At 35.5% G+C, this 17,470-nt stretch overlaps 2 protein-coding genes across 2 annotated transcripts; one reads left to right on the top strand and one right to left on the bottom strand.

The window, feature by feature from the left end:
- Positions 1 to 157: 157 nt before the first annotated feature.
- LOC125655426 (caprin-2-like) lies at positions 158 to 5,603 on the bottom strand. The gene is made up of 2 exons (XM_048885706.2): positions 5,375 to 5,603; positions 158 to 641 (listed from the first exon to the last, which is right to left on the bottom strand). The coding sequence occupies exons 1-2, from the start codon at positions 5,559 to 5,561 to the stop codon at positions 232 to 234; spliced, it is 597 nt and encodes a 198-aa protein (XP_048741663.1). The 5' UTR covers positions 5,562 to 5,603; the 3' UTR covers positions 158 to 231.
- Positions 5,604 to 14,028: 8,425 nt separating this feature from the next.
- Positions 14,029 to 16,739, top strand: LOC125655661 (uncharacterized). Its single transcript, XM_048886037.2, has 2 exons — positions 14,029 to 14,318; positions 14,431 to 16,739. The coding sequence occupies exon 2, from the start codon at positions 14,444 to 14,446 to the stop codon at positions 16,109 to 16,111; it is 1,668 nt and encodes a 555-aa protein (XP_048741994.2). The 5' UTR covers positions 14,029 to 14,318; positions 14,431 to 14,443; the 3' UTR covers positions 16,112 to 16,739.
- The last annotated feature ends 731 nt before the right edge of the window (positions 16,740 to 17,470 follow it).

Raw genomic sequence — 17,470 nt, 5'->3', positions numbered from 1 at the left:
AAAGCTGTATTTCATTAATAACACATGATACTAAAGTGACGTCATCCGAAGGGTTGGATTCCGTCTAGTTTGATGTGATGGACGACCTTTTTTCGATGTGAATTCATAAAATTCAAATCTAGTGACTATAGAACAAATTAACAGAACAAGAACGATAAACCATTTCATTGTTTTATTACCCTTTTACCAAGATTTCATTTTTCGTCTATTCAGACACATTGAAAACTCTGTTCAATACAATAATGTCCCGGAGAAACCGGAGTAGTAATTGTGGTAAATGACGCCGTTGTTTACAACATTAACAACTTTGACATGGTCACCCTTTTTCGCATTGACGATGAGAGTTCTACTGCTCTGAATCCAAGGGTTATTGTCGTGTGAAATCGATGCCTGAAGAGCTGCTACCGTATGCTTGTTGATGACAACATGTAGGATGTTATTTTTAGGAGAAAGAGAATCTGCGATAAACATGTAGGTTCCCGTCACAGGACACACGAACACCCCCGTTCTGACGTCATATCCGTTCCCATCGTTCGTCAGGATCCCGTCATATATCACTGTCTGGTCTGGTTTCAGTTTCAAGATTTTGGATTTGACGTGAACAGAAAAACTCACTCTTGGAGGGGGTTTTGCAAATGATCCTGGAATGATAAAAAGATGATGATAATTCTGCTCTGCATAACGTTTTATCGGTACCTTAGTAAGTTAAAGGTTTTTTTATAGTCAACTATTGTTTGCTACAATAAAACGTTAAGACTTTGATCTCCTAAAATAAATATTTTGAAACTATCGTTAACTATTGCAAATGCTTCCGACACCATCGTTGATAATTTGAGACTATAAGTACAGTGGTGAATCTAAAAGGGGGATTACTGGAATTGCAACATCCCCAGTTGGTTAAGCATAAACCAACTTTTATTCGCATGCGAGAAATTTTCACAAGGTTCACGAGAACCTCTTCATCGTTAATATTTCTCTCCTTTAACCAGATCTCTAATGTTTCTTGTACGTTTGATTTTAACTTGGTCGCGTAAATTAATCGCCACAAACCAGTTCACAACTGGTAAACAGTGAAATAAAGCCGTCGCAAATAAAACCCGGTTTACAGTATTTGACAAAAAACGTTTGCCATTTGTGGGTTCTCAATCTCTCACCTTTAGAATGGAAAAGGTACAAACTTGACCCGCAACCCCACCCACCCTTTGAAAATGTTTTGGATGCGCCCTCTAATAGAGACTTTTGATACTGTCTTCATCTATAACAGATACTTCGATAATATCGACAAATGTAGTCAATACTTCTACACTGTTATAATGTTTCACTAATTATACTCAAAACTCAGGCATGTCGAACCGGGATAGAGGTGGGGGTCCTACTTTTTTGACAAGTTCATTTTTTCTTTGTTTTTATACACACACCATTAGATTTTTAATTTGAAGTTAGGGAATGATAACACCATTTAGGTTTCATTTCTTATGTCCATTCATTTGGATATTTTTATCATTATTTCACTTTTTAATTTTGCTTGCTTGTCAATAATTGCTCGAAATTCCTCTCCCCCCCCCCCCGAACATCTCCCCCAAATGCCCCCCCCCCCTCCGTAAAATTATGATATGTGTCAGAAACCTTCCAATTTAGACCACTGCCTTAAATTTATTAATAACTTATTTATCTTAAACGCAAACCCTTAATTTCGGCTTCAAATAAATTTATAAAACCTGAAAGCGATATGAATCATAAATATTCGTCGATATCAGTATGTTACAAAGACTGCAGTCTTACTTCTAATATGCTACTATGATGAATTTACATCCGCTAAATAATTGTTTGATAAACATGCAAGATTTTCGTGTTTTGTTAAAATAACACATCAGGTTTTCCTTTGGGGTACCTCAGCAACTAGTTTATTGTCAAACAGTTATCTCTCTTATAAATAGGATTGCCAGACGCCACAGAATTTTCATACTAAACCCAAAAATATTTAAGTTTTTCGTGACTTTTTACTACTCTGTAAATTACGTATAATAAATAATGACTTGTGATAGTTTATAACCTAATAAATTGGGGACGTATAACAAATCGTCTGTTTAACATCGACTTGACAGTGTAAACATTGTAAAAGCCGAGGCGGACCTTGCATTTTTAAGAAGTGGATTCAACTTTTGCATAGGAAATTATAAATTGTTTTTACCTCAGACTCCTTCATGATTAATTGCTTAAAAAGGAAACATAATCTAAGATGAACCTGGAGTTGTTCTACCTGCTGTTATCTATAGGTCTACGTTTTATTTTTGTTCGCTGTCTAAAGAAACCGATGCAGAACATTCAGATTCTTAAATATAATAAAATCTATAATATTTTATTCAAACCTTTTGTTTCCAAATTGTCTTTCTAACATGGATTCAAGCGTACATATCTTATAAGCATGATTAAATCTAACACGTGGTTCTGAATTCGGCTAAACGTATGGCGCTACGTAACGACAAATCTTTGTGACGTTATTTCTCTCTTCTATTGCATATGCCATTTATAAGGACATTTTGTCATGGGCGCAATCTAATGCGAAGATACACTGTAACTATCTGTGAACATTCTCATGAGTCTAGTAAAGTTGTTTCACGACGATATAATGTGTATGGTGCAATTCGATAATGACGAGTGACTGTCAAGAGGGTAAAGAGCGGAATCAGACAGGGGTGTGTATGATCCCCAACACTAATCGATATTTTCTTTGCTGTCCTCTTAAAGTACACCTTCGCTGAGTTTACTGACGCAGCACATTTTCATTTGAGGACCGACGGCAGTGTCCTCAACACCGCATGTGTGCGTTCCAAAACTAAGTCAGAGATTGACTACGGATAACTCCCTTTACCTGATCAGGATAAAGGCTCAAGGCGGGTGTGATAGGTCAACAGGGGGTGCTTACTCCTCCTCGGCACCTGACCCCACCTCTGGTGTGTCCAGGGGTCCGTGTTTACCTAACTATCTATTTTGTATTGCTTTTCGGAGTTGTGAGACTGATCACTGTTCCTTATTTTCACCTTTTATCTACTTGAATTGATTAAAGAACAGATCCCTTGTTTCTAAAAAAAAAAATTAATTTTATCAGCAACATTAATTCCTTCCGTGTCTAAATCTACTTTTAAAGTGTTTTAAATGAAATAACTTGCGTAGTTTTTGAGTTTGAAAGCAATGAAACTCAAATTTTCCGATATGCATCTTTACTTCGATATTTTACGCGCCCTTATGTGTGACGTCATATGCGACCTCGAGCGAGGTTTGAAAAGTTGTTAGCCATTTCATAAACAGATTAAGTTTAATGACAAAAATGTTAATTATTACGTTAACCGCTTGTAAATAACATTGCATCAAAGTGTTTGGTGCCGCTCAAGGTTGTACTAGCTGTCAGTAGAAAGGATTTAGACCGAGTTTTTTTCTTCAATTTTTCAAAGGAAGGTGTGAGGGGAAAACGTGGTCAATTTTTTGTCGGCGCAAGGACTTTGCCATTAAAAAGTACCATTGTCATAAAAAAAAGTACAATTCGCCTTTGTCTATGTACTCTTTCAACAAGCAATTGGACAGAGACCCAGATAAACTGCGATAAAATGGTTATATCGAAGCTAAGCACTGCTAGACATTTTGTTTTGGTCTTCAATTCACACTTGCACCAACTGACCTTCACCTTGTAACAACATGCAAGGTGAAGATAACGAACAGTGATCAATCTCATACTCCTACAAGCAATACAAAATAGATAGTTGGGCAAACACGGACCCCTGGACATGCCAGAGGTATATATAACGCGTGCTCCTAGTTTCTACAACTGGTAGATTTACAAAAACTTGAAAATAAAAGATCTTTGAACATATAATAATAAAATACTGTAGTTCCTAACTTTAAATTGAATTATGTTAACATTAAGTACAGTAGAACGCCCTGCTCCCACTTCCTAACGACGTGTCAATCACAATTCAAAAATGATAACAACAATAACAAAATTGCTTTATCAAATTCCACTTAAAATGTGTGATTTTTTAAATTTATTTTCAAAATGCACTCGTGACAGTAGGCCTATTGTTGCCAACCATGTAACGTATCATAATTTATTTAATCCATAAATAAATTAATTGCACTGTTTATTGCAAAGGGGAAAAAACAACGCCAATTGCAGATGTTTAAAGCAATACCAAATAGTGTGCAGAAAGTGACCCATGTAAACATTATTTACTCGCAATTGCCGATTTCATACTCGCTACATTTGGGTATTTACATCGCTCTTTGTATGCGCTGGTGGCTAAAACAAATAACATTCGGGAAATTTGTGAACATAATAAATGTTGTCCATGGTGAATAAATTAGGCCCCTAAAAGCTAAGTTTTTACAACTACTTAACACCATTTTCACAGTCAGTTGAGGTCAAAAAAATATTTTGGTTTCCACTTTCACCTCAAAAAATTTTTCAGGGTCGGTAGGTAGATATTTTTTTTATTATTATCTTTTTTTGTTGTTGATTTTATAGGTTGAATAATTTTCTAATGATTTAGTATTCTACTATGCATAAAATAAAGTGATTATTTAGTAATCAAATAAAAGTTATATGATGAATCAATACATTTCTTAACTTTACTGTAAACAAAAACTGTTTCTGTGTTTTGGAATCTGTCTAGTATTAGTGCATAATAAATAATTTAATAAATAAGTCAATAAATATACTCTTGTTCTAGTGATGACATTTGCAAAGTCTGTGAGAATGGAAAAAACGTGTTAGGGTCGGCAGATTTTTTTAGGGTAGTTCGGGAACGTGGAAACCAACATATATTTTGTTGGCCTGATCGAAGAAGGTCACATATGACGCCACTGTACCACGTGACTATCTAACTGACAACCTAACTAAATAACGACATTTTTAAATCGGGGCATATATTTGAACCCGTATTGTGGTTAATCATCGCAATATTTCGACAAACGAACCATTAGAATTAATCACTATAAGCATAGGAAAGACAAAATACATCTAATTTTTGCATACTTTGAAACATGCGATAAGGAAGGCCTAGCCGCAGGCGAGCACAAGCTCTGTGAGAAAGCGGCGGAAAACTGGCCCCGCCGACGAAACCAACTCCAGACGTAAAATAATGTCATATCGACTGAAATTACCATTCAGTTTTGCAGCAGTCATACTATGGTGAATACCGTACACTGACTAATCTGTGTTTCTACTCAATGAGTGTACAAAACATAGAAAACAGAACAATCATATTTCCTAAAAACTCTGCATTTAACTGTTGGAAGTTCCCATGAGATATAAATAAATATATCAAAATGATAATTTTAATTTGGTATTACTGGAATAAATTATATGAATATACCTTACCGGATAAATCGATGAGTTGTTTCAGTTCTGCAGGTTCCAGTGTGACGGTGGTTTTGGCGTTGTCGTATATCAATGACTGTAAGGCGTGGATCCTACCTCTCGTGTCTGACACGTCACCTCTAACATCATCATAGAAGAGGAAACACACAAAAATCATCATGAGAGGTAATACAAACATGGTTTTCATTGTGGACTTCAGTGAATCAGGATCTCAGTGAAGAATGCACAGTGGGGTGCCCTGAGATTTGGCGAATATATATTATTTTTTCAGCAACATATTGCAAACATTATATCCATAAAATTACTTACATCACGCAATCCAACACTTAGTATCACATATCATTTTGCACATTATTTTGTAATGAATATGTGAACCAGTGATGGAAGGTCTTTACATTGAAATATATCCTCCAAATCTATCAAGAGTTTTCATAATCTTTGTACAATGACGGGAATTTTGTTTTTCAAACTGTGGGGTGGTTTTAAAGAATAAAATACACTGGTGAGATCCAGCAATTCAAAGAATACATAGATCCTATACTACTCAGAAAGAAGTCGACATTATATACATAATCAATAAACATAGTGTTTAACTTATCAATATACATATTGTAATCAGTCAGACATGAATCAATCATTTCTTTTTCAACTTCATCACTTTCTTTTTCTCATAGATATGACACTGAAATACATTTCTACCTTCTGAATTAATGAATTATTACTTATACTGAATCAGTGTTGTTATTCATTCCTTGCCCAGTCAATAACACAACTGTCACGGTCAACAAAAATAATATCATGATTAATAAAAGCAATAGTTTTATTTGGCATGGCTACCAAACCTCTTAAGTTCCATAACCTAATGAAAATCAACGAACAACATTGTTTATATATTTTGAAACTTCGAGACAAACATTAACCCTAAGAAGTTAACTATGAAAAGGTGAAGATAACGAATAATGATTAATTTCATTACTCCTATAAGGAATATGAAATTAAGGTTGCGCAAACACGGACCCCTGGATATACGGGCTCACGGTGGGTGTAACAGGTCGCCAGGGGCTGTATATTCCCCCTAGGCACTTGACCCCACCTCTGGTATGTTTAGGGGACCTTGTGTGCCCTACTCCTAATTTTCTATTCCTTATGGGAGCTATGAGATTTATCACTGTCAATTATCTTAATTTTTTATTGATCCCTGTTCGGTATTTTCACTTTTTCATCATGTTCTTTCTTCGAACCAATTTTTGTATGACCTGTATTCCAGCGAATCCCAATATGCTTTATTTGCCATTGAATACAACTCTATATTGATTATATTTAAGTACTGGAAACATAAAGAAGGATCGTCTTAACTTTCTATTCCTTATAATGTTTATGAAATTGATCACTGTTTGTTATCTTTACATTTTCATTGACCACTGTTCATTATCGTCACCTTTTCATCCAACACAACCCAAAACATTTTAGTTTACAACACAAAATGGAATACATGAAAAATGGAATAAATGAACAGTGATCAAACTTATTAATAATTAAGAGAATGGCAAACATGGACCACTTGACAGGTCAGAGGTAGGGTCAGGTGGCTAGATGGAGTAGCATTCCATATTGACCAGCCACACCCGCCCTGATCGCTAAATCTTCATTTGGTAAACGGAACAATCCGTAATCAAACTCAGCATATGACAAGTGGCCCAACAGTTTGAATGAAACACGTCATACAGCATTTGACCCATGGCGACCGTAGAACTTGCGAAATGTTGATTTAAAACAAGACAGTTGAAGCTCCTTTAAAATCATCTTATTTGTCAGACCCTTGCCTCAATTTAAAAATTGACTTCTTACATTTTGCTTCCTTATGAAAATTCGATGTACTGTATTAAGACAGTCTACACCAACAACAGTGCTCTTGGATTCAACTTAAATGAGAACAAGATATTGTTAGCTGCTTTCTGTAAAATCGTTCATTCCAGAAATAAGCTAAGAGAAAAATCCTCATTTTCAGATATAATTTTTAAAATGAATATCTCAATCCGTTTTAGATTGTTTTGGCCTCATAAGGCTACAAGATTTATTTCCCGTACATTACACTAGATTTCATTAGTAGGCGTATAACACATCGTTGACGTATGAAGCACGGGACTTGTTGTACCTTTATGTTAACACTGAGTCACAGAAATGTTTGCTTATCAGAACATACTGTTGTAATGCTTACTAGCACATTTTCGTTACAGTCTTAATGAAATTGGCATAGTGCAGAATGTGTGGGGTTTTATCAGCCGCGAAACTAGAAATGGTTGATGCAATTGTTATTTAAAAGTCTATTATCAGGCGATATTAATCAACTGGCTTTCAAAATGTTAACGAGATAACACCGGAAGAATAAACATCGAATCTGATGTTGAATGAAACGTATTAGTTAGCAAAGAAAGACACGTCCTTCCTACGGAGAGGTAAGAAGTAGGTAATGTTCACCATTTTGTAATCATCTTCCTTCTTCTCAAATTTCTCAAAGTGTTAAAAATAGGTAGCAACTCTTGTGTCAAGCTGAGGAGGGGAACCGAAGTTTGCTAATTTCTCTCGTAGTCAATTGTGATATTTCCAGAGTATGTCGGATGTTTTAACTAGAAAAAATGTTTAATGAAAATTCACTAAAACATACCTCCATACATTAATAGCTATGTAGACACTAGAGGAGTAATACGGAAATGTGTATGGTTATTGGAGAGAAAAAAATCTTATCGGGTGAGGAGTGCACACGTATCCACACAACGAATTTATCCTGACGATGATTTTACATTAAGGGCATCTTCACATTCTTTATGCTTTGTTCATGCTTTGTTAAATGTACAACAATAATACATGACTGCAACATATGCACTTTTATACTTTATGAAATGTACAACAACAAAAAATGTTTCAACATTTATACCAACCACAAAGGATTTAAGATAACTCATTACACTAAATTTTTATCTAATGGCTTATTAAAACATATCTTATGAAGATGGATTTCACCACTGAAAAAGTGATACAAGCTTTCAAGTATTTTATATGAAGTTTTTGTGATTTGTTCCGGAATGATAGAAACGTACTTTGTTTGCAAATGAAATACTCTAGAGTTCAAATTTTGCTGTGATTTGATGAATAATATGAATACCTAAGAAACCATGCCTAAATTACTCAGATAGACGTCGAAGTATTGAAATAAAAAATATTCATGAAAATTGAAAATGTTATTTGACAATATTTTGTCAATCTATGGACAAAATCCTCAAGAAACATGTCAAGTAGATAAAAATATATATCAGAGAAATATACGTTAAAAAGAAAATGAAATAGTCAAAATTCATAAGTATTACGATTTTTCTCGTTTGAACCAAGCCCCATCGGAATTATATTTTACAAAGTAGTCATAGAGAACGATGTAATCAGAAAACTACATTCCCTTGATGTAAAATGGTTTGCAAATCACACGAATGTATAAAGGAAACTAATTTCTGGATGAACAATGCATACATTGTACATTTATATAGTATTGGTTTCACCCAAGGAAATTTTAAAATTCTTATCAGAGGCAGGAAAATGTCCATGGTCGTTAATTTGACTGGTAAAATGGATAGCAAGTCTATATATGTCACATCATGAGACTTTCAGAACTTTCATAAGTGGCGTAAATCACATGTGGATTCTAAAAACCTCTGATGAACTTTTAGTTTTGAAATCTCAAAACTTTTCCCAAATCCATAACATCAAAACCTATGACTTTTCAACACTTTACACGACCATTCCTCACGGGAAATTAAAGACTTGACTTTTTACACCATACACAGTTGCTTCTTCAGCGAAAATGGGAAAAGGAAATCCCACCTCTGGTGTGTCCAGGGATCCGTGTTTGCCCAACTATCTATTTTGTATTGCTTGTAGGAGTATGAGATTGATCACTGTTCGTTATCTTCACCTTGCATTAATATCAAGTGATCAGTCATCCAAAAAATTACTTTGTTAAACACCACGCTTATTCCACGCACAAGTACTCTGAAGTTGAATGAAATCATAATATGCAGGGATTATTCATAGACAACATATTTGTAGTCATTGGTGATCAGGCCATCCAACAGTCCGTTGGAATCCTAGGGCCACGAATTGTCCTCCTGTATAAACCGACCTGTTTCAATTTTATTATGAAGCAGACTTTAATTAAAAGCTTCTACATGAGAATAAATAAATATCTTGCTGAGGCCTTCAACTAGACATTTAGATGTATCGACGATTTTTTATCTTTCAACAGTAATCATTTGAATTCGTAATTTCACATTTGATTCGATATGATATCCCTGTGAACTTGTAATAAAAGACACTGCAGAGTCCTCCATATCTGCTTCGTACTTGAATATTTTATTGAACATAGATATTAACGGCAAACTCACAACTCAACTTTAAGACAAACGGGATGATTTCAGCTTCTCCACCGTCAACATCCCATATTTATGAAGCAATATTCAATTATCACCTGTTTATATCTCTCAACTGATTCGATACCCAAGACCTTGTTCTGCAAATGTTCAGTTTCAGGGGCAGTCTTCTGACAACCAAGTTGATGTTATACGGGTTTCGACAGTCTTATTTTAAGCCAACATTTCGCAAATTATATGGTCGGCATAACAATCTAGTTTGCCGATGCAATCTATCATTGGGTCAAATGCTGTCTGACGTGTTTCATACTGATTGTTAGACTAGTTTTGCCAAACTAATTTTTACTAAGGATATCTTCGTCTACATGATCAAGATATAGGGCTCACACTCACAGCGGGTGTGACCGGTCGACAGTGGATGCTTATTCCTACAAGGCACCTAGTATATCCATGGGGTCTGTATTTGCCAAACTCTATTCTGTATTCTTTATAGGAGTTATGAAATTGATCACTGTTTGATGTCTTGACAATTCACAAAACTTATAAAGAATACAAAATTGAGAGAATGGCAAACACGGACCCCTCGGTTGGATCACATAACATCATGAATGTACATGTAGCTTTTAATTAAGATTTAAGTGAAATCCCTTTCTTAAAAAATAGCCAGAAAATTCGGATCTATTCGACACAGAGAAGATACAGAATTATAAAAATCTGAAAATCATAAATAGTGACCAATCTTACAAATCCTAAGAATAAGGAATACAAAACTGAGGGGTGGGATCAGGTGCTTAGGAGGAGTAAATATCGTAAGCCTATATCTTGATCAGGTAAACGGAGGAATCGGTAGTCAAAACAAAAGATTTGGAAACATCATTTTAATGTAAATACACTCTAAATTTGGCAGCATTACAGTTTTTGTGAAGCTCTTGTTCGAACACATTAAGCTAAATCGGGGGAAGGGGAGGGGACGGACTTGACAGCTGATGTGTGACAGGATCGAACACTGATAATGTATAAGTTAGTAATTTATTGTTGATATATATTTCTTGTTATAATTCCAAATCAATTCTTTCAACTTTTTGAATAGGTGAAGATAAACTCCTGAATACGAATAGAAATTAAAGAGTAGGACAAACACGGACCCCTGGGTATATCAGAAGTGGTATCAGTGTGCCTAGGAGGAGTAAACATCCCTTGTCGACCTGTTATATCCACCGTGAACCCTTTATCATGATCAGGTGAACGGAGTAATCTCTAGTAATATTGTGTGTGATCTACATGAAATTAAACTGATGACGTCATAACTATACATCGAATGTCGATGACATATGTAAATATATATTTGCATGTGGAATATGTATGTAAAACAGAATGCATCGATATTATAAAGGTATGTTGAAGTTGATTTCATTCATTGACAATTTTGATCAAAGGAAGAACGATGTCAATTAACATTTCCTCTGTTATACTGAAATAAACCTGCAAAAGATAACACTCCGTATCATAGACTAACGTACACGGAAATTACTGCTAGATTCGTGTCTTTCAAAGAATGTAAAACACTGAGATCATTTCGTGTTGAACTCTAGCAACACTTTTAAGGAACGTTTGGTAGTTTCATCGTGATCATAGCCAGTCAGATCAATCTTTAAACCCTGGGTAATGTTATACTTCTTCAATTATTTATAACAGCCACGTAACGACGCCATACCGAAGCGCATCTGTCATGTTGTTATAAAACAAGATCACCCAGTAAGTCTCTCCCTTGTGTAGGACAGATTTTGAAGACTGCAACTTACGTGCATAAATGTTAAACTTATACGGTACCAATTTTGATGCACCAGATGCGCATTTCGACAAATAATGTCTCTTCAGTGATGCTCAACCGAAATCTTTGAAATCCGAAATAACTATGAAGTTTTAGAGCTAAACATAGCCAAAAACAGCGTGCCAAAAAAGTGGAGCCAAATTCGTCCAAGGATAAGAGCTATGCATGAGGGAGATAATCCTTAATTTTGAAATGAATTTCTAAATTTTGAAACAGCAATTAAATATACATCCGTATTTTCAAGCTAGTAACGAAGTACCTAATGTGACCCGCCCTTATATCCTCGCATTGGATTACTAAATTTGGGATTAAAGCCAGGTTCGATTAAAATACAGTGGTGATAATGAGCCTTACAAACGATCACAATATTCTTTCAAGCTTTGTCATCTGGAACAAATATGTATTTTATTTGCACTAAACGCAGATGGATAGATGGTAGATTTTTAACGTGTCTTATACGAAGGTTTGAGCTTCCTTTTATACTCTTTACCTATTCTGACAAAGTGCGAATGCCATATTCTGGTAAGTGACGTACATTGGATGTTCTTGCAATAACAAGAAGATCATCTTATGTATACAGTCATTAATGTTATTATGATTTATAAAATTACAAATGTTTACAACTTGAATGTTTGAATTCTTAATTTTATCCCTTTTTAAAGCTTACATGTTGAGAAAATATAATATTGCTGCTGTCAAAAATTATTCTGATTCATGTCAATTCAAATTTTGTAGCTTTAGATATCAAAAGTCTGGGGGGTTTTTTATTAATGTGTCAAGGCATTAACTGAAAACATGATGAATTATATGAAGCATAAAAATGTATCAAAATATACAAACTATAATGAAATGTAAAGGGTATACCTCCACCTAGTCAGAGCGGTGTCACGAGCCTGATAGTGAAGGCATTACTATAGATTATTTGGCAAAATATAATTTGTTACGAGTCATTAGATTCTGTGTTTTCTGACAGGGTTTGCAAATAATTTTCAAACAATGCAATTTTGTTGCACTACGATTACTTTAAAACATTAAGATTTAACCACAAAACGCAATGCAAAGGGATATGTCACTAAATTAATTGTATATGGCTATTACAGTTTGATATTTACATTTACTTTTTAATCCTTCAATAAAATGCATCTCCCTCATGCATAGCTCTGATCCTGAGGTTTTACATTATGACCCCTGGGTCGAAACCTCTGTTGGTGGACTGTTAGTCCCCGAGGGTCTCTACAGCCCAGTAGCTAAATACTTCGTTACTAGCTTGAAAATACGGATGTATATTTAATTGCTGGGATAAAATTTAGAAATTCATTTCAAAATTAAGGATGATATCTCCCTCATGCATAGCTCTGATCCTTGGACGAATTTGGCTCCAGTTTTTTTTGGGTTTTTTTGGCACTCCTTTTAGCTCTTACAAGTTTTATGTCAGTTCGAATTTCCCAAACTTCGGCTTGAGCATCACTGAAGAGACATTATCTGTCGAAATGCGCATCTGGTGTATTAAAATTGGTACCGTATAAGTTTTACATCAGAGAGTTTTGAAGGATACACTGCATGGCGAACATGTTTGTCTGCATCTAGCATCTAGGCCCACACGAACCGGTGATTTTGTAATAATAATTGTTGGGGTCTATACCATACTAACTTCAAACAAAATTATTATTACACCTTATTAAGGGGTTGTATGGTATAGACCCTTTCTATTATTTTTACAGACAAAATTACCAGCTCCTGTGCAGTATGAATACAAAAACAACACAAGTGCATCTCATTCGATGCCAGAGAAACTGATCTTACCTCTGTGGTTGATATCACCAAACAAACCCAAGATATCAATCCAAGTGCAGGACTTTTCAACAGTTCTTCTTTCAGTAATTGACCTACCAGCACGTATAGCGACTATACTTACGCTGTTTACAATTAGATATGTTTAAACCCAGTTCAGATTGTAAAGTTTGTTGATAAGTTGATGTTTATGATATGTAATTGAAAACCAATTCAAGAATTGGAGTATTTAAAAAAAATCAGCATTGCGCAATCTTTTCTGTTACGTTATGACATCACATTTTGGTTTTTCCTGGCTGTTCCGTTAATCGCTACTTACCCAAAGAATTATGCGGTAGATTTAAAATATAAATCAAAAATGTATATAATACAAACGTTTCAAAAATGTAGATATAAGCAATGAATTACTACTTTTTCGAAGATGTAATCTCATAACTACAACGGTGTGTGCAAACAAATGTTCATAAGGCGTTAACGCGCGTTATTCAATATGTATACACACAACAGTGCAATTATGAGACTACATCTTTCAAAAAAAATATCGCTTAATGTTATACTTCCAGACTCGCTATTTATTTACTAGGAAAATAACATTAGATATTACCTTCGGTGTTTCGCGGGGGTGGGGGTGGAGGGATCGGCACGGCTCTCACTGCCCATTTTACCAAACTCCATCCATCCTGAATACATAAAAAGGTGAAAATAACGAACAGTGATTTTATCTAATTACTTTCTAATATTTGTTTTAATTTCATTATAGGCCCAGTTCACAAAATATGAGGAGAAGTGAATCTCATATTTCTTAAAGAATATATCAGCAAGACTATAGCTGACATCTTGAAATCTTAAGAATTACACTATCGGTCAAATGTTGTCGTTTTTATACTGGAAAGCAAGAATCTGGGTAAGATTTTAATGCACATTAATCTCTTTCTGTACTGCGTAATTTTAAGGATTTCAACATAAAAGAAGTACAAAGCCGAAGATATAAAAACTAATATTCCTCTATTTTTAAGATATGACCAACATATGGGAATAACAATGACACAGCCCGTCACTCGGGCACAGGAGCTCATCTCCTGTGACCTAAGCTGTGACAACCCCGTCCAGCAATTCTGTAACAGCTGCCAAGTTAGTCTGTGTGCAGACTGCATTAACAAACATCTAGATAGCCTCAAGTCCATGAAGCACGACATCGTTCCTTTCACAAAGCGCACAGTCCAGCTAGTGTTCCCTCAGTGTACATCTCACTCCCACCAGAGATGTGAGGCCCACTGTCAACAGTGTGATATCCCAATCTGCATTAAATGTGTCATGGGTCCTCGTCACAAAGGTCATGATATTGAAGATATGGTAGACATTGTTGCCAGAAAGAGAGAAAAAATCAAAAGAGAAACAGAAGAAATTCAGAAAATTATATCCAAGAACAAGGCATACGATGCAACTGCTGAAAACAAATTGTCCAAGTTCCTGATCTACCTCTCCGACTTAGCAAAACAAACTAAAGATCAACGAAAGCTATGGCACCTAGAAGTAGATGCCATCTTCGACAAATTCGATTCGCTTATCCAGTCAATCCAAGATCAAGAAATCAAAATTCTGAAATCATACCAGACACAACTGAGAAGTCAAAATTCCCATATGACCCAAACTGTCCAGGAAAATAGAGACATCCTGAAGTCCAACAACGTCTGTGATGTCACTGACCATAAATCGAAACTGAATCAATTGAAAGGCGTTCTAGAAGTTCCTAATATAAAACAACCATCCTTCAAAACAAAAGCAGCCCAAGGAAGAATACTTTGCGTAGAGTTTAGAGAATACAAAGCTACAATGATTCTGACCACACTGTCCAGTCTCAGAGATGGGGGTGTTAAGATTTTATTAGACGATGCCAAAGAGATTGCAAACATTTCAACAAATCTCACTAAGTTAGCAAAAGTAGCATGTGTTAAATCCGATAGAGCTTGGCTCAATGGAAAAGATGATCAAATGATACGATGTGTAGATATACATGGAACTGTACAAGACACTGTCAACAGTACATGTCTGGATTTCCCTACTGACATTACAGTGAATAGTCAGGGAGAACTGATTTACTCTGATTATATGAACCGAATTGTGAACATTGTCAGACGCGGAACGAACACAATGATCACATTATCACAGGGTTGGCATCCAATGGGACTCTGCTGTACCAGATCAGATGATATTTTGGTCAGCACAAAAACTACTGATAATCACCACTGCAAAATTGTCCGTTACCAGGGACAGAGAGTGACACAGGAAATAGATAAAGATGAAAGAGGCAACCCAATTTATCAAGGAGGGAGCTATGAAGTGTTTGTGACAGAGAACAACAATGGCGATATCGTAGCTTCTGATCTTAATGCTAAGGCAGTGGTAGTGGTGGACAGGACAGGAAAAGTCCGATTCCGATACAACGACAAACTACCGGGGGGACAGGAACCATTTAGTCCAAGACAGATAGCGACCGACTCCATGGGTCACATTATTGTAACAGATCCGAATAATGCCTGTCTACACATTTTAGATGAGAGTGGACAATTCATTAAATGTGTGGACATTCGCGGATTGAATGAATGGCCCACTGGGTTGAGCGTGGACAGTAAAGGGAGGTTATGGGTTGGGTTATATAATTCAGGTGAAGTGAAAGTGATCCAGTATATAAATTGAACATCTGGATATTCACATTGTAAATATGCATATTAGTGTGGATCATTAGTAGATCATTCCTATACCACGCGTGTGTACTGAAGATTGTCAGTACGTTGCTAAAGGCAGCATATTGGAACACATTTTGACAGTAGTTATAGATATCAATCTGTTCAAAGTTCTGAAAGAGCAAACACATAAAACGCTATGTACTAGAATACAATATGATTAAATCCCTATTAAATTAAGATTAACTTTGACCTGTTTCGAAAATAAAATGATAAATCGTTCTATTCTGTACAAAACCATTGAAACGTGGCGCACGCCGGTTGTTGGAAGAATTTTTCTGCCTCGTCTTATGATTCTCCTTAAAACAAAACCTCAGAAAACAGATATCTTTATCTGCATAGTCCTTGTTGATTGTTTGTGTTATGTGAAACCTGATTCAAAGGTTTGAATACGGTGATTAAATGCTAAATATGACAAGGAAGAAATCGACACATTTTCAGAATACATTGTATATCGTATTACACCCATTCAAGCTAAAGTGTGTACCATCTGTCCGTCTGTGTTTAGTAAACCAGAGTCGATAAAACAATGTAAATAGGTTACAGGAGAAATATGTTTCTAAAGCTTGTAACATTGCCTTTGTTTTCTAAGCTTATCATTACAATTGTGTTGCAAAGTGTTGTCGATGTTGACTTGAGAAAAAATTTACTAAAAGGTCTTCAGTTTTGTTTTAGAATTCACATGAAAAAGAACATAATACCTTGTTAGAATTGATTAGAAGTATAAATGGAATATTGAAATTCCGTATCAGACACATCAAAACAAAAGTACTTACCATATATCCTTCTGTGTTTAGTAAATCAGAAATGATAAAAGAGTTAGATAGGTTATACGACGAATATGTATTGGTTCCTGCTCACATAGACTGTAACAACATTACCATTATTTCTTAGATTATTTATTACAATTACGTTACAATCGAACTTGGCTTTACTTCCATATTTGCTAGTCCAACATTTACTCCAAGTTCTAATTCAAAAAGCAAATTTCTTTATAAAGCATGCTTCAGTTTTAAACACATTTAATTAAGCTGTCTGACGTTTCATGAAAGGCGATGACAATGAACAATTATCAATTTCCTAACTCCTACAAGCAATAAGATACATTGAGTTGGGCAAACACGGGCCCTGGATATACCAGAGGTGGGATCAGGTGCCTAGGTAATTGTCATGCCGTTCTTGGCACAATGATTTTGACTGCGGATTACTCCGTTTACCTGATCAAACATAGAGCTCAAGGCGGTTGTGACCGATCGACAGAGGATGCTTACTCCTCCTAGTCACCTGATCCCACCCGTGTTGTGCTCAGGGG

The sequence above is a fragment of the Ostrea edulis genome, chromosome 7 (assembly GCF_947568905.1).
Source record: "Ostrea edulis chromosome 7, xbOstEdul1.1, whole genome shotgun sequence".
Classification (NCBI taxonomy): Eukaryota; Metazoa; Mollusca; class Bivalvia; order Ostreida; family Ostreidae; genus Ostrea; species Ostrea edulis.
Note: the sequence above shows the minus strand (reverse complement) of the source record. Positions and strands in the feature narration are given on the sequence as shown.